Source organism: Melanerpes formicivorus, unplaced genomic scaffold, assembly GCF_026170545.1.
Source record: "Melanerpes formicivorus ecotype bairdi unplaced genomic scaffold, bMelFor1.0.p_v2 SCAF_32, whole genome shotgun sequence".
In the NCBI taxonomy this organism is placed as follows: Eukaryota; Metazoa; Chordata; class Aves; order Piciformes; family Picidae; genus Melanerpes; species Melanerpes formicivorus.
This window is the reverse complement of record NW_027142384.1, coordinates 3,892,339-3,913,580: the sequence shown is the minus strand read 5'-3', so window position 1 is coordinate 3,913,580 and position 21,242 is coordinate 3,892,339. Positions and strand designations below refer to the sequence as shown.

The window sequence follows — 21,242 nt, the reverse complement described above, 5'->3', positions numbered from 1 at the left end:
AACTGGAATAGGTGTATTTAAAGCTGTAATTGACAATGTAATGCTAGCTGGTCCATTTCTAAATTACCATGTTTTCTGTGTCTGACTTGTTGAAATGGAGACTCACTAAAAGTTTTGCTTGTGTATTGGATGTTAAAAGGTTTTACACAGTAATTTTTTACCTGCTTGTTTGTAGTACATTATCAAAGTGCCCAAACTATTATTTGCAGGCTAAGGTAACATAGTAGGAGGTGTAGTGGTATTTTAGTCCTTTCTTTAATTGCTGTTCAGCCATGTCTAGTATTAGGCACTGGTTTGCCAGCCTGAATATCTGAGTGGGGTAAGGTGTCATGGTTTGCTGAGAAATGTCTGTAGAATAAAAACATCAGTGTGATTGCTGGTTTGTGTGGAAAGGTTTTGGTATTGAGGGGGGAACTACAGAGGTGGCTTCTGTGAGAGGATACCAGAAAGCCTCTCCTATGTTCAATAGAATCAGCTTCAATGTGGGCCCAGCGCTGGCCAAGGCTGTGTCAATTTGCAACAGTGGCAGCACCTCTGGTGCTGGTGGGGAGGAGGCAGAGAATTTTGGAGTAAAATTGAGCCCAATACAAAGGGGAGGGGTGGTTGGTAGGTGTTACAGATTTTTTTTTTTTTTCTTTTTTCTTCTTCTCATTATTCTACTCTGGTATGGTTGTAAATTATTTTCATTTCCCCATGTTGAGTGTGGTTGGCTTGTGACAGTAGTTGATGAAAGATATCTCTCTGTATTTATCTTGACCCATGAGCTTTTAATTATTTCTTTTCCCTGTCCCACTGAGGAGGGGAAGCGATAGAGTGGCTTTGATGGGTTCCTGGCATCCAGTCAGGAGCAGCCCACCACAGGAAGACTTTCCACTGGGAATTGGAAAGTCTGCAAGGATTCATGAAGCTTCTCATTCCCTTTTGGCTTGCAAGCCCATGTTTGAAACTATGCAAGTTCAGAAAATAGCAGACTATGTTGTGCATGCAAGTCTTCAACCACTTGTTTCTATAACTCTCTAAATATCTCAAAGATGATGCAGGACTTTGAGTACATGAAGTCCTTGCCCATTTTCTCTGAAGTACTATGAAGTATACCTGGACAGGCTGGAGAACTGGACAAAGAGGAACCACATGAAGTTTCACAATGGCAAGTGCAGAGTCCTGCACCTGGGGATGAAATACCCTCATGCATCAATACAGCTGAAAAGCAGCTTTGCAGGGAAGGATGTGGGAGTGCTGGTAGACAAATTCGCCACGAGCCAGCAACGCACCTTCCTGGCCACTAAGGAATTCTGGGATGCATTAAGAAGAGTGTGGCCAATACGTCACAGAGGGAGGTTCTCTCTTCTTTGGCCTGATGAGGTTCCTAGTTCAAGAAGGACTGGGAATTACTGCAGGGAGTCCAGTGCAGGGCCATGAGGATGATTAGGGGACTGGATCATGTGTCTTACAAGGACAGGCTGAGACACCTGAGAGTCTTTGGCCTGATGAAGTTTTAGAAGCTGCTTGTTGACAGTTTATTTTCTGTAAGCATTCTCTTTAATAGTTGTAGCATCAGCATGGATGATAGGAAAGATTTAGGCCTTTATGACCAGGCAGCTTTTATAATCACTGTTCTAACCTCACTACTTTGGTGTGATAAACTTTCTCTGAAAGCTTAACATACCTCCCATTTTTATGTCCTCACTTGGTTACATCAAAAGAAAGTCCACTATGATGTATGAAGCATGTCCAGGACTATTTTTATAATACTTGGCTAAGGGAAATCGTATTAGGTGGTGGCCAGATCTGTTGAAGCACTTGCAGCTAGTTTCAGGGACATAGTACTCTTACAAGAATCTTTTTCTCTACTCAGTGAACTAAATTGTATAATAGTAAAAATATTGCTGTGGATTTTTATTCAAGTTGGCAGTTTATTCTGTTAAGAAATAGAAATGGTATTTAACTACTGGATTTTCCATAATGTTCAATAAAGCAGGAAATCAGCAACTATATACTGGCAATTCCCTACTCTTCAGCAATGTCAATTCCCTGAAGAAAGTTCAATCACAGCTAAGTTAGAGAAGGACTATTTAGTATCAATTACTTTCTAGTAACAGTTGCTGGTTTCTACCTCTTCCTGTTGTCCTCTTATCAGTTTCAAACCCTTGAGGCTTTTATCAAAATTAGAAACAGCAGGGCTTTTGGCTGAAGTGCTTTTAAGGTTAGGGTTTTTATTTTATTTGCTGCTATTTTCACTTCACGAAGGAAAGTATTTTGCAAAAAAAAATCTGTAAATATTTCTTTAGAGGAATAAATTTGTGATGAAAGCATATCATTTTGGCTGACTGTGTTAAAGGCAAGGTGATTTGAGTTCAGAATCAGATTTTCAGACATTGAGAACTGGACTTTAAACATGGATGTAAACCCATGGCCGCAGCAGTGTGGAATGCCTGTAGTGAAAATTAAAACTCATCAATCTAGCAAGTTATGGCCAAAGCTTCAACACTACTTCAGCAAATAATCACATCTAAATGTTCCTCCCTAGTCTGTGTGTGGGAAAGCTGTTGCAGAGCTTTAGCTCTGTTTCAGGCAATTTTATTGATGTTTTCTTCTGTTCAGACAAGGGTTGCCTCAGTGGCAGATTTTTCTAATGCAGTGGCCACATGTATAATTTCTGGCAGTTAGGGCTTCAGTTAGAATGCTTCAATGAGATTGCTTCTGTAACAAAACTGAATTAAAGTGGTATGTCTATCAGTAGGACTGTAGGAGCCTTTCTGATGTTAAATAAATTATAACTTGAAAAGTATTATGAAATACTTCCACTTCCATGCCAAGTTTTTTGTTTGTTTGCTTTTTTAACTTGGATACAGATGTAGACTACTTAGAAGGATGTACAGGACACTTGGATGCAGCAAAGACATTGACAAGAACCTTTAAAATTGACTTCTTGAAATAGATGTTTAGTTATTCCCTGATTCTGAAAGATCTTAAAAGTTGGGAATAGCTGAGTTTTTAAGCTTTATAGTTCTTGAAGCATACATTTCTGGATGGTTCCAGAAATACATTGTTTTTACTGATGAATGAAACATTGCTTCAGACTGAATTCAGACTTAAGCTTGTAATTCTCATACTAGGCACATACTGTAAGACTAGTTACATTGCAAAGTACACATATATTATTACAGTTATTACAATACTATATGACTGTGTTCCTTGAGAGAAGGGAGGAAGATCCAAAAGACGTTACCATAATGTTGTCTAATGCGTTCTTACCCAAAACAATAATCAGATACTGTGGTGCTGTCTCTCATAAGTGGAAGTCAGTATTTCACCAGTGGTGGAATTGCTTCAAATTACTGTCACAGGTTTCCTTTTGGTTTTGTAAGAAATCTTCACAAGTTTCTGGGGAGACTTAAGAGAGGTTTATTTACAAATAGCATTTGGCTATATGGCTAACAACAAAATCCATTTAATGATCCAGTGATCATAAAACATGCACGTAAATTCCCATTAATGAAAAGAAGGAATGCAAAGTCTTAGTATTTACAGGTGAGACCCCATTCAGCTGAATAACCTATAGTCTAGTACTTAGTGTACCCTCCTTGAAAACTAGTGCAAATTATGGGTTTATCTCCAGCATTGCATTTGAATTCCCTATCTCCTCATTGAGTTCATATTTAGTTTAGATTTTGAAAAACAAAATTGGAGAGATGTGGAAGCAATTTCCTGGAGCTATTAATACAATGCTGATTTTGCATTGTGAACTGGTTTTTAAGTAGACTTTTTTCTCATTGACATTCATTTGCTCACTTGGTGTTCATGTTTGAGAAAGGAAATACCAGTTGGGAAAAAAAAAAAAAAAAAGAAGAGCAAAAACTTCATAAAACCCTCCAGTTGTTTGTTTTGGGTTTTTTTTTGTGGGTTTTTTTGGGGTGTAGGGTGTTGGTTTTTTTTGGTTGTTGTTACAAATAATTGCTTTTGGAGTTAAGGTAGCAAAATATTAGGCAAACTAAAGGCTGGTTATAATGATGTGAGACTTTGAAAGTAATTTAAATTCCTCATGAATAAAGTTCAAGTATAATTTTAATGCTGCTTTGTAAGAATTACACCATGTTTTAATTTACTTTAGTCTTGTGGATGTTGATGGTTTCCTAATAACTTGCCACATTCAGTTCAAATGTTTTTATTTGCTTAGCTGTTTTGAAAGCAAAGCTTCTTTTTGTTTGAATTCCTGGAAAAGGGCTTGAGGTAGCTTCATTCTCCAAGAAACAGCCAAATCTTTTGTTCATTCTGTCTGTTCCCCTCTGTGTTTTGGTTTCCACTTAGGCATTAAGAATTTAATATGTGAAAGTGTTGTATTTAATGAATTCTGGCTTTTCAGGAGTGTTAATAATAGATTGTTAGAGTCAAGATGTAGTTTATAACATCACTCCATAATTTCTTTACTTTTTTGATTTTTTTTTACATTTATTTTTTTCTTTATTGTCCATGAAAAAAAAATATATTAAGTCCCTCAAGTAGTTGTTTTATTTTGAATCTTTTCTATTTTGCTTCTCTGGGGTTTTCAGGATGAGGTGGAGAGAGAATGGAAAAATCTCTATTTTTTTTCAGGAAATCCACTCACTTTGGCTGTGGAAACAAGAAGTTCTGAAAAGATATTCCACCTATCTATCTTGAAACTGAAAGTTAACCTATCATATGCTTATAAAATTTTCTCTTCAAAGTAGCTTAAGTTATCCACTTTCGGACTTCGTATCATTGATTGAGAGTGAGTTATTCTCCTGATTCTGACACTGCTCCCTGGAAAGACAGAGTTGCTTTGCCTGATAATAGCTTGGTTAAGTGTTACTGCGTATATTCATTAGCAACTCTTCTCTTTTTTTGGAGATGCATAAAAGACGATCCACTGCTACATCTCTCATGCCAGGAATACCTTATTTTTCCTGCTTGAATAAGCACTAAGCTCTTTCTAGATGAAAACAGATTAAAATCTACAAAATAAGATCTCTCAATCTGTGCACGTTTGCAGCTAATGTCTTTAATGTCATCTATTAGACTTTAGACAGTGGTAGCTTCCTATACTTGTTTTGATTGCCCCATATTCCCTGTTGATGAAATGATAGGGGGTGTTATTTCCACATACCAAAATGGCTATTATTTCCTTTTATAATTCTAATTTGCAAACCCCAAAATCTTCATTGCACGGTGCTGCTATTGTCTCATGTTCTTTCTCTTTTGACTTAATGTCTACGTAAACAAGTTTTTAGAATGTGATAGGTTTTATCCAAAAGGAAGACATTCCTCCAGTATTCTGTGATAAAGTACTGGTGTAAGTATTAATTTTGGAGAATGATGAGGAGAAAAAAAAGCAACCTCTGAGTTGTAGTGATAACAGCCTTATTTTTTCCCTTGGATGGATTTTTTTAGTTGGAGGGAGATGGAAAATTGATTTCTTATTGATTTCATGATATTTTTTTTCCCCAGCACTGCAAATAGCCTTTTTGTTAATAGGAACTTTTTACCCTCTTCTTACTGTTTCTCTTGTCTTGTTCTTTTTGAAACACTGTTAATTTCCCCTAAAGAGGGCCCAAACACTAGTCTGTCATTGTCACTGCCAGCAGATTATAATTTAAAGCCACCATTTGCTATTGCTGATGAACAAGAGTATGTGTAGAGTGCTTAATTATTAGAAAGAAACACTGATGAGCAAGGCTTAGCATGATTTATAATGTTTTGTGTAGGCAGAGGCTTTTTGCAAAGATTGCTTTCATTACTTTTACCATCCTTTGACCTGTGCTAATAAGTTAAAACTTAATGTATTTGAAGGGTACATATTTACAAATTGCTTTCAGTTTTGTTCATGAAAAATTTCTGCACTTTGCACTGAGCAATTACTGTTACCAGTGCTTCTCTTTGGATATTTATCAACTATGGGCTGCTGTCATTAGGGCACCTGCATGCAGATTCTCTAAGAGGAAATATAAGGACATTCTGGCTGATAGGCTGGTTTAAAAGTTTACAGAATAACTTCACATCCTTTTCAGACTATCTGTCTTGTAATTCTAGCTGTTCTTCGTGGAAAGATTCTTAAGAACAAAAGGAACAGATGTCAGGAGAAATGCTCTTTATACCTTTATAGTTGGTATTTCAAATATTGTATGGCAAATACCTGTAGTTTAAGAGGCCTTTAGCATTTTCAGCTCTTTTTTTCTACGTTTTTGTTTTAAGCATAAAGTGTACAGCACTATGTTATCCTGAAAAGCAGAATAACAGAACCAAACTGCTCCTATTCACGAGAGGAAATTATGATCTTGTTTGGGTTGTTTGTGGGTTGGTTTGGTTTGGTGGTGGGGTTTCTTTTGTTACCGTGGGAGAGGAAATACAGCTTTGATTGCTGAGTATCTTTGATTACTTTGATTACTGAGTATCTTTAGGAAGAGCTATTTGTAGACTTACGTAATTGAAGTAGAAAGGGAAGTCCATTGTATTGCATTTGGTAGGTAGCTGGAATGCAAATGCTATCATCCACATGAACAATAATTATTTTAAATACAAAAATGAATGCTTATAAAAACGCCCTAAACCACCAAAATCAGCGGGAAAAAAATGTAATTAAAATCTTCTGAAGATGTAATTCTTCCTGTATAATACAGACTGAAATCTGTATACCAAAGGCTGTCAGTGAAGCTATGATGTACTTTGGTACAGAGTACCTGTACATATTCAAGTTTCATCCTGTTCATTTTCATTATAAATGTGCAAAAATGATAGTTATTTTCATTTAAGTTAACATCCTATTTTGTGGTACTGAAACGTGCTATATGGCCAAGGATATTCCACCTAGATACTGTAGAAAGTTAAGATTTATTGAAGCCACAAGAGGTCTGTGTTTGAGAAAGAAAGTACTCAACTAGTGTGGATTTAATCTAAAATATAAAACATTCTGCCTTGGCCAACCTTATTTGTAACCTCCTGAAAGAGAAGACTTTCAAATACTGTACGACTAAGAGAAAAAACTGTGTCAGACCTAATTCAGGGAAAGCTCTGAAACGTACTTCAGCTGCCTCCGCTTAATTGCTTCTTCAAGGGAATAGTGCACAGTAAACAAATGTTTTGAAATTTGAATCTTTTATCTCTTAACAGAACAAGCTATTGAGAGCAGCTCTCTAAACCTATTCTATTTTTGCAGCATGTTGCACATGAAGTTTACCTTGGTTTTAATGTAAATTTTTGGTTGTATAAATGTAAATGCAGCAATAAAAAGAAAGAATTGATCTATTTAGGCAGATTATAGTAGTAGCAACAGAACAGGTTGATCTCTTTAATGCTGAGTGACAAGAGTCCCACTTGCAAACTACTTTTATATTCAAAGCTTATAAGAGACCCCTTTCAATATAGTAAGGCAAGGCTTAATATTTGCAGTAGTCCATTTATTAATACACAAAATGGTGAACAGTAATGAGTTCTGTGCAAAATTTCTGAGGAAGAGAAAAGCTAATACTAGAAACACTTAAGTCTGCTATGCTATGGACCTCCCCAAAATTGTCTCTTTGATCTGCTGGGCACCTTGACAAGGGACTGTCTTCCTATTTCAAAATTATTTTGGCTTTTGTCTTCAGCAAGTCATAGATACACCATAACTTCAGAGCAGTACGATTTTTTCCATCTTTTATCATATTTTTTTTTTTTATTCCAGTATTTGTGACTAATATAAATTGTTGCTTAAGAAACCTCCAATGATTGCCCAGTGACAAAGCTTCCATAGGATGTTAAAAGGTGGAGTTCAGTCCTTCACTGTCACTTGTTGTCACTTCTGCATCGCACAGTTTGAAGTTTGGGAATGTCTGTTAGGGATGGCTGGTTCACAGTGTGGAGATTCTGAAAGGAGACAAAATATCACATAAAAGTTCTGGAACAGAGCAAATAAGTTGGCTCAGACAGCTTCTGCTGTTAATCAATATCTGTATTGTTAACAGATGTCTGTGTATTGCATCAATAAGTAATAAAGTGCTTGTTCAGAATAACTGCCAGGAGGCAATGGTTTTGTGGGTTTAGTATGTGGCTTATCAAGAGATCCATATCAGATGGGCAAAGAAAATGCTAAGACTCTAATCTTTAGTTTCAGGACAGTAAATTACTGAAAGAGGAAATAATGCATTTCCTTTTCAAGTGGGTCTTTTCACAGTGGGCAATTGGAAGAATCCTCATTTCTTCTCTGAGTCCTATGAATAGGCTGTTACTCATGATGGAATATATTCATATACACTTCTAATTGCTGCTGGGAAACAATAATGTTCACTAATCTTTCAGGAGCAAAGCAGTATTGGTGGGCAGGTTGCTCACTTTTCCACATAAGCAGTTTCAAATTATTTGAAAAAAATGCTAGACTCATGTAGTAAATTCAGTTTCCTTTCAATTCTTTTGAGGATGTCCTTGGCTTCTGCTATAGAATGCTGTCCTTAATGGCTACAAAGCTGTCAGATTCATAGTTTCATAGTTTCATTCAGGGTTGCTAGAGATGTTTTCTACTAGAAGAATCCATTTTTTGTCATCCACACCTAATTGCTAGTTGGTTTAATTTTCTGACAGAAAGATTCTTAAAGGAAAATAGTTAATATTACTTTTCTTTTATATAATTTCAGGAGTATGATGATGGTTATGGAACTGCTTATGATGAGCAAAGCTATGACTCGTATGATAACAGCTATAGCACTCAAGCACAAAGGTAAGTCTCCAAGTCTGCTGTAACTACATTTGAAATATTGTGAAGTGTAAAGTTAGTTGTAAAGGTAGTTTTACTTAAAGATTCCTTCAATTTCATCTTAAAGAGCAAAAATATTTTAAGGGGCTTGTTACTGCCAGTGTTATTTGTCTCTAGTATCACATAAGTATAAAAGTCAAGTTACTGAGTAGTTGAAAAGATCCAGAAAAGAGAACTTGAAATAGAGTTTTAGTATTGTCAAATCACAAATCAGAAAGACTTCAAATGTTCAGGAAATTCAGGCATATTTTATTCAGATTCATTCTGCAAGGGATGGGGAGCAGGGAGGAAAGAGGAGTGGAAAGAAAACCAAACCTTTTATAATAAAAGATATTCAATCAACTGGAACAGAATTGCATTTAGTTACTACTTAAACAGGGTTATATACCAGTATTTTATTTGATTGTAAAAAAAGTATATAATTTAATTTTACTCCTTTGTGGAACTGTCTTGGTGACAAATTTAAATCTCTTACCACTTATATTCCTTCCCCTGCTTCATTCACAACAGTATTTCTAAGGACTTATGATTTATTTTCTTAAATTTGTACTTTCTTCGAAGGAGTTGCTCTTTGGAAACTCCATGAATAACAAGGAATACTAAAGTGCCCCAGTTAGGGGGAAATGCTATGAAATACAAACTACTTGTATTAGGTAGTAATTTGAACTTAATGGCAAATACCACATGACACTATTTATCAGCTTGGCTGATTGTTCCCACTATTAGGTACTTCTAATGTGTATGTCTGGGAAGAGAACTTCTGTGCACCTTCTACTGAGCTGTAATTTATTCTCACTGTTTTACTCCTAGACCAAACATTCATAGATTGATCATTAGTACATTTTGTGAGAATTTCTTTTATGGCAATAAACTTCAAACAGTTGAAATTGGAGCAGGTTGCACAGAGAGGGCATGAAGTCTCCATCACTGGAGTCATTCAGAAACTGCCTGGATGCTGTCCTGTGCAACCTGCTCTAGCTGGACCTGCTCTGACAGTGGGGGTTGGACAAATGATCTCCAAAGTTCTCTTCCAAATCTTATCATTCTGTGATTCTGTGAAACAGCATTGACAAAATGGTAAAATAAAGTGCTATAGTTCTTCATTACTCCTTTGCCTCACTGGGATGATTAGGCCTTCAAACCTTGCCCACTGGGAATACAACAGTAGGAAAGGGAGATAGTGGTAGATGTGGTGATGGTGATGAATAGATACTGCTTTGGCTGGTTTTTACCTTATACTAAATGAATAAGAATTATTTTTTACAATGTTGCCTTATCTGAAATAGTCCAGAACTGTTCACTGAGAAGCTGAGAACAAATCTGTTTACAGTAGAACATCTGCTTTTCTGTAGTGTTGATACATGCAACTTAAATTTTGTTGTATAAATTATTTTCTTGTGCCCAACAACTTAGTGAAAAAGTTTAGTGGAAAGTTCAAGTGTCATTATGATTGAGAACTAACAGAATGGAAATGGGTGAGGAATGGCCTGAGACAAGCCTTGAGAAGGACTTGATTGATAGCTGATGGAAAAACTCAACATGAGCCAGCAATGTGCGCTTGCAGCCCAGGTGGTCAACTGTATCCTGGGCTGCATTAAGAGAATTGTCACCAGCGGGACAAATTAGATGATTTCCCCCTCTACTCCACTCATGAGACACTACCTAGAGTACTACATTCCTCTTCTGGTGCCCCCAGCATAAGAAGGACATCAAACTGCTGGAGTGGATCCAGAGGAGGGCCACAAAGATGATCAGAGACCTGGAGCACCTTCCTTATGGGGAGAGCCGTGAGAGTTGCGGCTGTTCAGCCCAGAGAAAAGAAGGCTCTGTGGAGATCTTATAGTGGCATTCCAGTACCTGAAAGGGGACTACCAGAAAGCCTGGAAGGGACTTTTTACAAGGGCTTTTAGTGATAGGATGAGAGGGAATGCATTGAAGCGTGAGGGGGGTATATTTAGACTGGGTATTAGAAAGAAATTCTTTATAGTGAGATGGTGAGACTGGGACAGGTTGCCCAGGAAGGTCATGGATGCCCCCTCCCTGCAGGTGTTCAGGGCCAGGTTGGATGAGGCCTTGAGCAACTTGGGCTAGTGGAGGATGTCCCTGACCATGGCAGGGGGTTGGAACTAGGCGATCTTTAAGGTCCTTCCAAACAAAACCATTCTATGAATTTATGAAATACCTTTGTCTGATACTTGGTTCCTACAGAGTATTGTAAACAACTTTTATGTTGGTAATTCTGTTTTACTGCTTCTAGTGTTGGTATATGAGTTTATTACATGCAAACATTTCTACTTCATTACAAAGTCATTTTCCTGACCCAAAACTAAAAATCACTTGGATTTTGCATTTGTTTTCCATGTTAGGAAGATTTTCATTAAGGCTTTTTTTTCCCTTTCAACTGTAATTAGCAAAAAGCAAATCTCCCAAGAAATGAAATAATTTTTTTGAAGGACAAAGACATTATGTATAATTTTCTTATTTTCTTACTTTGTGCACGTTTAGCCCTGTCTTGAAGGAGGTACTTCATAAAGTTATTGCTCTGCTTTGTATTTACCTGTAATTTCACACAACACCTACTATTAGATTTTGTTGAATCCATTATCTCCTGAATGATTACTTCATTCCTCCTCCTTCCCCCCCGCTGCCTAATTTTATGAAGTGCTGCATACTAAAAGAAAACAAGAAATGATTCACTTTTATGTTTCTCATTTGACACTCATTTTCTGGAATGTTTCCTGGCTTGGCAAAAAGATTCTTAGAATTGTATTGGCAGGCCAAAAGTAATAACTATAAAGCCATCTGAGCTACCTAGAACAGTATTCCTATCTTTAATCTGAATATCAAATAGTAGCCCATATTGCAAAATGTCATTGTGTAACCACTGAGATATTTATTTAGGTGCATTCCAATGGTCTTATTATGATGGAAATTAGGGAAAAGTATCATTTCCATAGTTTTGCCTTACATCATTCTTGATACATTTCCTTCATAAGGCATGGAAGGAAAATTCATGTGCACCTAAGGGCATTCACATGTTTAAAATGCATCATTTAGTGCCTAGCACGTGTAAATAACTTTTCCTCCTTCCTTATGTAAATTTGAAGTAGTTATCTTAAAATATTCATATTTCTAGTACATCTTCTGAAATTAGCTTCCCTAGAAGACCATGATATTAATGATTTTGTGTATTAAAGAGGAAAATTGAGAAATAGTAAACCGAAAAGATATGTTTGCACATCAAATTATTTGCAGTAATTTTTTAGTATATGAAACCCCTTCCTGCATGTCATCAAATCTCATTAATGTTCACAAGTGTGCGTGTGTGATACAGCAGAGACAGATTAAATACTTGTATTTGTTGTGATGTGTTTATTTTAGTATATCCTCTACTAGAGATGGAAATTCTCCAAATCTGACCCTTTGGTACAACACAGCGTGACTCTCATTTACTGTTTTTTAATTTTAACATTTCTAGTGTTTTTCCCAGAAGTGGCCAAATCTGGGATGGACTAGGACATGAAGAATAGCATACAGCATATTTGTATGCATTAAGGTAGTTGAAACTTTGCATACCTCTGCAAAAAAATATAGAATGGAATAGAATGGAATAGAATAGATGAGGTTGGAAGAGACCTTCAAGATCATTGTGGCCAGCCCATCATCCAATACCATCTAATCAACTAAACCATGGCACGAAGCACTCCATCAAGTCTCCTCCTAAACACCTCCAGTGATGGTGACTCTACCATCTCCCCTGACAGCCCATTCCAATGGGCAATCACTCTCTCTATGAAGAATTTCTTCCTTTATCCCTGCTTGTGCTTGGCCATCTGAAGCTTTAAGTTACAATCTCTCACAGCACTAAGAGGGAGAGAAGCAAGAGTGTTCTCCAAGTTCCCATCTTAATGCCCTGTAATCATATATAAATATCGTTTTCCTTTAAAACATTTTCCTATCTGTGGTTGTTTGTTCATGCAGCAAAGCCCTAAGTAATGCTTCAGGGTACCTTTCAACAGAATTATTTTTTTTATAGTCAAAAAGGCTTAAAACCTTCCTTGGAGCTGTACTGAGCTTGACTAGAGAACTGATTTTTTAGAAGAGATGCAGCTAAATTGTATGTATAGTTTTCTGCAGAATATTGTTCAATGATATTTTTACCAGATTTAACTGGAATGGTTAACTGACAGAAGTATTGTTGTTAAAAAAAACTCCAAACCAACATAAAATTTATTTAACAAAAAAGAAAATAAATAAACCTGTCAAAAACTCTGATCACTTAATGCCTAGCTGCCTGGTCTGTACCTAATGCCTAGGTAAGGAGAGCAGTGAGCTAGGCTGAATTACTATGTCATGCAGGGCAGATCTTGTGTTAGGCAGTCAGTAATTCCTTCATAAAATTTCATACCTTTGTAGTACATTAAAATGTACAGTTGTATGCCAAAACCATTTTTTAAATCTTATGGTGGAGGGTGATGTATGGAAAACCATACTTGTGACTCCCAGTGCTGGTATTTGCCTGAGTCAGGTGCATGTGGGTTTGTCAGATTCCCTCACCAGTATGGATGCATCCTTACACAGCCTAGCTGACTCTTAAAGGACTCCCCCAAATGTCCCTTTGTCTGTAATTCTTTAATTGGATTCACTATGGAAAGTAGTGAGGGTTTCTATGGCCATATACTAATAGGCCATTTTTATTGTGGCTGGGCCAGTTTTATTATGAAAACTCAGACTACTGTGGAGGAAGTAGGAACATTTAATTTGGTCTTCATTTAAATGTGTAGACCAGTTAAAACATTTTCAAAATGGAGAAATTTCCATGTATTTTAAATCTCTGAAAGATGTTTCAAATTGAGCAGAAGTGTTTTTGTCCCTTAGTGGCCCCATACATGATCTGCACAAGTGTTTACGAAGACAATAATAGGGCAAAGGGAAAGGGATGCTAATAAATCAATTGGCACTGTCAGTTCGCTGTTTAATGTTCTCTAGAATACATAAGATTTATCACTGAGGAATTGTGGAATAATGGTAGTGTATGGAAACAAAGTCCACCAGGGAGATGTACTACATCATTCAGATTTAGCGCTGCCATCTGCTTAATAGCATTGAGATGACTACAGAGGTACTTATGATCAACCATTCATAGCAGTGACAGATGCTGCAGAGAGTTAACATGCCAGAGAATGAGGTTTGTTACTAAAATTCAGATTATGTGACAAGGTTGTTGAGAAAGGGGGCTGGGTTTGTTACTTCTCCATCAGCATTGAAGGTTTACTGTGTGGTTTTAACTTTACTATCAAGAGCAAATGACTAACGCAGTTACTGTAGTTCAAAAAAAGTGGAGAACCCCATCTGCCTGCTTCACAGCACTCAGAAGTTTCAAATGAGTTCTTCAGACTTATCTGCTGGCATTTAAAACTGGGTACTTCTTTTCCTAGTTTTAAAAAAAAAGCTTTTGTCTAGCTTCATGTTATTTACCTCGGAGATCAGCCTCAACTATAAAAGGAATAGTTTGTGTAATTGGATGTCTGTGTTTGTTTATGGACAAGAATAAATAACTCTTGAACTCTTGTAGTAATTTTGTAATTTTGTGTTTAATTAGAGCTTTGCTCTAGAACTCTTTCAGATCTCCAGTCAAGGTGATCTGACCTTCACTGTTGCAGAATTTAAACATTGATATGAAAGGGGAAAGGTTACAACTTAGGGTAATTGCTTGCTTTGTCTACAGTTTTCTGCAATATTTTCTGGTTTCCACATTTGGCTATTAATGCTGTAGAATTCTCTCAGCAACAACTGCTAGGCCATTGGCTTTAACATAGTGTTTCTCAGTTGTTCTCCTCACATGTCTAACAATAATTGCTACCAGTTCAAATCACACCAAAATGTGATTCTGTGAAATAACCTATAAATTGCCCGCAAAACTTAGTCATCATCAAGCTAAGCTGAATTGAGGGAAATCACAAGTTCTCTTTAGTATAGCTATCTATATTCAGTTCCCCTTGTGCACTCTCTTTATTGATTAATGTGTTAGGAAGTGAGAAGTACGTGCTACATCTCTATTTTAAACTATCTATCTAAAAGTATAAAAATATAACTGTCCATGTGGTGATTCCTAAGCATGTGAAAAGCTCAATGTTATGAAATGCCATGTGGTGAGGCTTTATTTTCTACTGTTCTTTTCAACAGTGTCTAATTCAGGATATAGTTCCTTTAAAGCAGGGTACTGTGTATAATAACCCTGTGGCTTAAAAGATGTGAGGAAGTTTGGTTTTCACAGCTTGTGGTACTTAAGGAAAATATAACTGGATGTCAGGTTGCAAAGTGAACTTAAACCCCCACCTTGAAATCAGGCAATGGCCATTGGTCAACAGATACCTAAAGAACGCAACTAAACTTACAGTTTTGAGTCCTTCAAACCTCTAAATGCCCAATTTTGTCCCACTCCAGTTTTTGGAAAAGCGTATTTCTAGCAAGTAGTTCTCGCCAAGATCCAGAGATGATGTAGTCCTCATTTTCCACGAGGAACTCTTTTTGCGTTGTTGTCTAAAATATCGCTTAGTAGTCATGCAAAAGATGACATTACTGTTTAGAAGAGGAGGATTTTCATAAAGAGCTGAGTGTATGGATTTGAAATTAGCTTATGGAAGTGTTGCTATTGGTATCTGAAATTTAATTGCTCACATTTTGTTTGTGATGCTCAGTGTTTTAAATTTACATTAAGTTTGTCAGCAATTATGCATTTCCAGGTTGTATAAATATGCAGCATATGCAAAACAGTGTCTGTTGCTGTGGCTTTTCAAGATGTAATTCTTTGGATTTTTATGCTAGTAGATGTTTCTATTCCATGCACTAATTTATAAAACAAATCAATCCACAGCAGTTTGATTTCTGGAGACATTGCAAATGGCTAGTATTTTGCAGTTGTTGCTTATGAACACCTGGTGTGTATGAAGTTATTGGAGGTTATAATTTTACACATATGAGGCCTCAAAAGCATTAGCATAAACAAGCTAATGTATCTCTTAACTGAAAATCCTTGCCATTTGGTTTCCTGTTAATTTGTACACTTGTATTATTGGAAGAGTTTTCAGATTTAGATAGATGTTTTCCTTTACTTGTTGCCCATTAATGTGACAAGATAAAATATTCAGAAGTACCTCAGTAGAACAGATGCCTTTCATTGTGAATCTAGCATACATGCTTGCATATTTTTTTTTGATGGTTTAATCAGGTCTGAAATCAGGTCTCAGACATCAGTAAATAGGAATTATCCAATTATGACAATAGAAGAAACTTGACTTTAAAGGAAAAATTAATCTTAACATAAGCATATTTCATGCTGCACTCAGACTTGGAAAATGCTTGTTGACAGTAAATCACTGTATTAAAAATAAGAATTGCTTTTAATTTGTAGCAGTTATACTTCAAGTCTTCTTAAATACAAATAAAAGGTCATTTTCTACATGGTTTTGCTATTAACCTTGTGACTACTCCTCAATGTTTAGAAAACAAGTAAAATTGCATTTGAAAGTTGAGATCTATTGGAGAAAATTTACATAAAGGTGTTACAGTGACACAAAAAACTGTACAAAAAAAAAGGTAAATCATAAAATTAGGTTATTCAGTTTTGCATGATTGGTTTAATTTTATTGGGTGGTTGTACATCTTTAACTTAGTGGTTGAATAACCACAATATAATTAGAGTCCATGATGGATTAAGCAGGTGAAAATATGAGAAAAGGATAGGTTAAATGGGATCTTTTAAGAAGTTCTTAATAGGAAGAAAAACTCATTAAGAGTGAATATTTTTGAAATATTAAATGCTATGTTGTAGTTATTAATGGTAGCATGTGGAATTAGTCATGATTTTAAAATATCTTAATTGAGTGCTTCAATTTATTTACAGTGCATTGGTTTCTTTTTAAAAAAAAAGCCTACTGTAAGCTTGGATCAAGGAGGTAACAGAGGAAGGAGAGTATCCAGTTGCTAGGTCTCAGCAGGATGCTGCAGCAATGCCACTAGATACATGGTGTTTGGAGACAGAACTTGGATAATGAGGCCTATAAATTAAAGCTGTTATTCATTTAGAAATAACTTTTCAAATGTCTTACATAATAAACTTTCTACCAGTTTCATTAAGAGATACCAAGAAAAGGAAGAGAAACTAGTCTGTCTGAGGAGGGAAAGGACAGCATCATAAATTCACATCTGCAGTGCATAGTTTAGACTAGATGTAGGGGAGATTTATTTTCCCCTGTGGAGCAGAGAGGGAACTTTACTGGAAACTCACACTTGGAAGCCAATGTCTATTGAACGAGAGAGGCATGAGAAACCAGGTCTCATTAGTTCAGAATGTACTCTTATCACAGAACACCTTTATTTAAGGTGACTTGACGCTATTTTGCTGGTTGGTAGTCAACATAGTATGTCTACTTACTAATAGTAATTGAAAACTGCATTTTTTTTCTCTTGGACTATCCTGTTACATTTGGTTTGCTTTCAAGGAAAGAAAAATGTTGCATCTTTTCACTGGTAAGGAAATATCTATTTAACTTTAGAAAAGGGAGGTGGTTGCAGGAAACCTTTAAATTGGTTTTATTTAAATGTTTCTCCTACCTGTATTCTATTTTAAAAGAAAACACTGGGAACAATTTTGGTATTATTCAGCTGATAGGCAATGAAGAAGGCTGTTCAGTAACCATCAGAATTTGAGATTTTTCATGGTATAATTATCAGGTGCAATGTGCTTGTAACATATATGTTGATATACTTGGTGGAGCCCACATGAGCCCAGCAAACAAGTCTTAATAGATTGAATTATCTTCAGCACAGAGGAAGAGGTTTGCCTTATGGTACTTGAGGAAAGGTTGAAACCCTACCTTGTAAAGGGCATCAGAGAGCACTGGAGAGATCCAAAACATAGTATAGTAATACATTGCTTTTAAGGTCTGTCAGATGCTTGTGCTAATCAGTCATGAAAACAGTTCTATCATCTCTAACCAAATACATTTGTTGATGGCACTCATTATTTTTGAGTTATAATTATATAAAACTGGGATAGAATTACTTTTTTTTTTTTTTTTCTCTCTCAAATGCTCTTGAATGTCATCCAGTGAATAAAGATATAAAATTTATAGGAAACTGATGAAAGTTGTACTGGTCCTTCTGTAAAACTCAAGAAGGTATGAGTAGTATTTCTGATGACAGAATGGTGACACACCGTCTGTGCAGCTTTTGTGGATAATGTATTAGAGGCGATGTTGTTTTGTTCTCCAGTCTGTGACAAGTAATACCATCTCAGATTTGTAACAACATCTTATGCAACACTCAAGAGGGATAACCAAGACTTAGATGAAATAATGCCCACAGCCCTTTCCAGTACTGCAATGGATAATCTAAAGATTTTTGATTATCTGCTGCTTCCACTGTCCCTAAGTAGTTTTGTGTGTTTGGAGGGAAAGGGGAAAAAACATATCCTTTGCCAATGCTAATGTTCATATTGGTACATGTGTTCTCCTTTTAGTAGTTAGGATATATTTGTACACACCTGGATAGTTTAAGACTTGCAGCATAGTTTCCTCTGGTAGCAGTCTGGTTCAGTTCCCATGAACTGCTTTGAAAACCAGACAAATGTGACGTGAGATAGCTGAGGTTTGGTTCTAATTCACAGACCAAATGAAAATGTTGATGGTTACACAGTTTTCTGCTGGTTTTCTGCTGGTGCTTTCTTGTTTGATGTAATGAATTTTTGACATTTTATTTAGCATTTTTCATGGTTAGGAAGGGTTGCTGCTGTATTCTATTTGTAGCCTTAAGGTAAAGCTGCAGCTCCTTACTGCTGCTTTTGGTGAGAAGCCTTATGTATAATGTGTGCTTCAGCCGCTTCTGCTACTTGCCGTTTGCCTTTTCTGTTTTGAGAGATGAAAAAAGAGTGGAAGGGGCAGGAGGGAAGGAAGAACAAGTTCACAGACAACAATAACTGAACATGTCAGGTGGTAAAACTCTCAGCTTTAGGGAATCTGTATAGGTATCTGCTAGAAAGGTGCAGATAGGCAGTTCTATGCCTGGTAGTTATATCACCAGAATACAGATGCCCAAGATCTTTTCACTATTCAGAAGAGAAATATATTGCAATTTGTGCCATAAAAAGTAATCTCTAAATATTGATAGCTAGGGGAATCCTTGAGTGGGCACTCTGGTCATCTTTTAGGATTATAAGTAGTAGATTTGCTATTTGTATTATCCATGAGAGTACAATGGGTTGTAATTTAAGGAAAATTGCATTACTTTTCTGTATTTTATAGAGCTTTGACATAGGTATCAGCTGCTTTCTCAGATTGTTATCTTTTACAGACAAACTTTGAGATGCTGGGATGAGAGTTTGTACTAAAGAAACTTCTAAGAGGTGGCAGAACTGGACCTTAAATAAAAATCTGTGAGATACAGGGGAAGGTGTGAATTGCTTCTTGATATCCTGTTTTTATCTTATTCTGCTATAAGGTGGTTTACAGAATGTGGTGTTCTAGTGAGCTGCAGAATCATAAAGAAGAGATAGTCAGCTCCATGTTCAACACAATTATGGAGTTATGAGAAGCTTCACTGCAGTAACTGTCTTGACAATAACATGTGGGACACTTCTTCCTGTTTACTGCTGGCAGATGCTTTTTGATATTGGAAGCAGCTGAGCATGAAGATCTGATAGGAATGGTAGAAAGACTTGTCCTTGTGAAGGGTTTGGTTCAGATGTGATTGTATCAGTCAGGGTATATCATACTGAACCTCTTACAAGAGAGATCATCATTTGTTCTTTCTGCTTTGTTCTCTGCAGCCTCTGTGTAGAAGGACAAAGGTGATGCTAGTGGAGCTACTCTCAGTGCAAAAGGAAACTTCAGTGTTTGGAAGCTGGTTTTGTTTCATTTTCTGAAATTGTCCTGACTTCTATCTGAACAAATAATTTTCAGAGTTATTTTGGTGTGTGAAACAAAAAGCAGGCTTTTCCCCCCCTATTTTTCTCTAGCAAGGATTACAAGGAGCTGAACGTTCCTCAAAGGCATTTTTTCATCACTGAAAACAAGGATTCAGTTCACTCAGTGCTTAAACCTGGTAACCAGTAAACTAGAAGCTCTCAATTAGACCTTTTACTCTCCCCTTAGGTGTCAAGCTTCCTGCCATGCTAGTTTGGTTTTAAACACAGAAATGGTGTATTTCTAAAACATGCCTGTATGAAAGAGCCATAACAATTGCATTCATTAGTCACAACGTATTTTGACTCTGCATTTTTTTAAATGCTACCAAGTATTTACACAGTGGTTGGCATGTCTGTTCTACGATTGTCTCAAAAATAGCCTAATGACCTATTGTGATACATCATCATAAGTGTTAGGTTGGAACTCTTACCATTCTGTTGGCACCTGTCCGAAGAGAATATTCCAACATTTATAATAAGAATAACAGTTAATATAGTAAGAGTTGCTTAACCATTGTCAGAGCAGTTACTGCTCTTTGGTTTGTTCTATGTTTTTTAATTATGATTTTTCTTCTGTTATGGGTCATCAAGATATTTTCAGAAACAATCAGCTTAGCAGAAAAGCCTGAGAAATTCAGGTCATATTCCACGAGACCTTTGATGGCTTATGTTGAATAACTGAAAATTTAAGTATTTTAAGAGTCTCACAGCAGTTCTCAAAAATGGCAGGAAGCTTCTCAGTCCACTGCTTCACTAGATAAAACAGCTTCTCTAAGGCTTTACTTCATCAGTGAGGCAGTGCTAAAATCTAAGCTTGGTCACTTCCCAGGCACTTTACCCCTGGCTTTATTTAAACTAATTAAGCCTCACTTTGCACCTCCTTTAAGCATTGCAGGATTAATGACCGTCCCTCAGCAATTAGAGGTGACTGACTTAAATTTTTTGTTTGCTAATCCTTCTACAATATTAGGTGGTTCCAATTTTTTTGTTGACATGGAAAATCAAAGCATTTTCTTCTTTGCCGTCTCTGGCTTTTCTCTTGTTAGCTGGAATAGGATTAGGGGAAAAAATACAAGCAAGAACTCTTAACTGTACAAAAGATCGGAATAATAGATGATACTCTAGTGTTGCTTGCAGTTCTACTGCTTGCTTGATGGTTATGAAGATACTTAAACTCAGCTGACTGTATATGTAATGCAATTATCCATCTACAAAATAGACACACAGAGAAGTAAGGAGAAAATTAGAAAACTGAAGAAAACCTTCTCAATATGATTTCACATATGAAAACAGGAACACAAAGCAGACTCCAGGTTTAGTCTTGCTAAATTAAAAAGAATCCATAGCATGTATTTTTCCCCTTGTTCTGAAAAGAGGGATACACAGGAGTTAAAGAACTTGTTCTGTGGTTTTGTTCTCATTCTATGAGATAAAATGAAGGAAAAGAAAAGGGCTTCCCTTGCAGAATAAATCCATTAAAGGGAAATGCAGAGTTTAAAGAGTCCTAAGTCAGAATACTAAGATGCCCGAGAA

At 36.4% G+C, this 21,242-nt stretch overlaps 1 protein-coding gene across 5 annotated transcripts in view; it reads left to right on the top strand.

Moving 5' to 3' along the window:
• KHDRBS3 (KH RNA binding domain containing, signal transduction associated 3) overlaps nucleotides 1-21,242 on the top strand; it is an 88,825-nt gene that overhangs the window by 56,958 nt on the left and 10,625 nt on the right. For all 5 annotated transcript variants that reach the window (XR_010989467.1, XR_010989466.1, XR_010989465.1 and 2 more), the window contains one exon: nucleotides 8,625-8,707. Coding sequence is in view for 1 of the 5 variants with exons in the window: in XM_068155483.1 (XP_068011584.1) it covers nucleotides 8,625-8,707 (83 nt within the window). In the remaining 4 variants the exon portion in view is untranslated. The remainder of the gene's footprint in view (nucleotides 1-8,624; nucleotides 8,708-21,242) is intronic.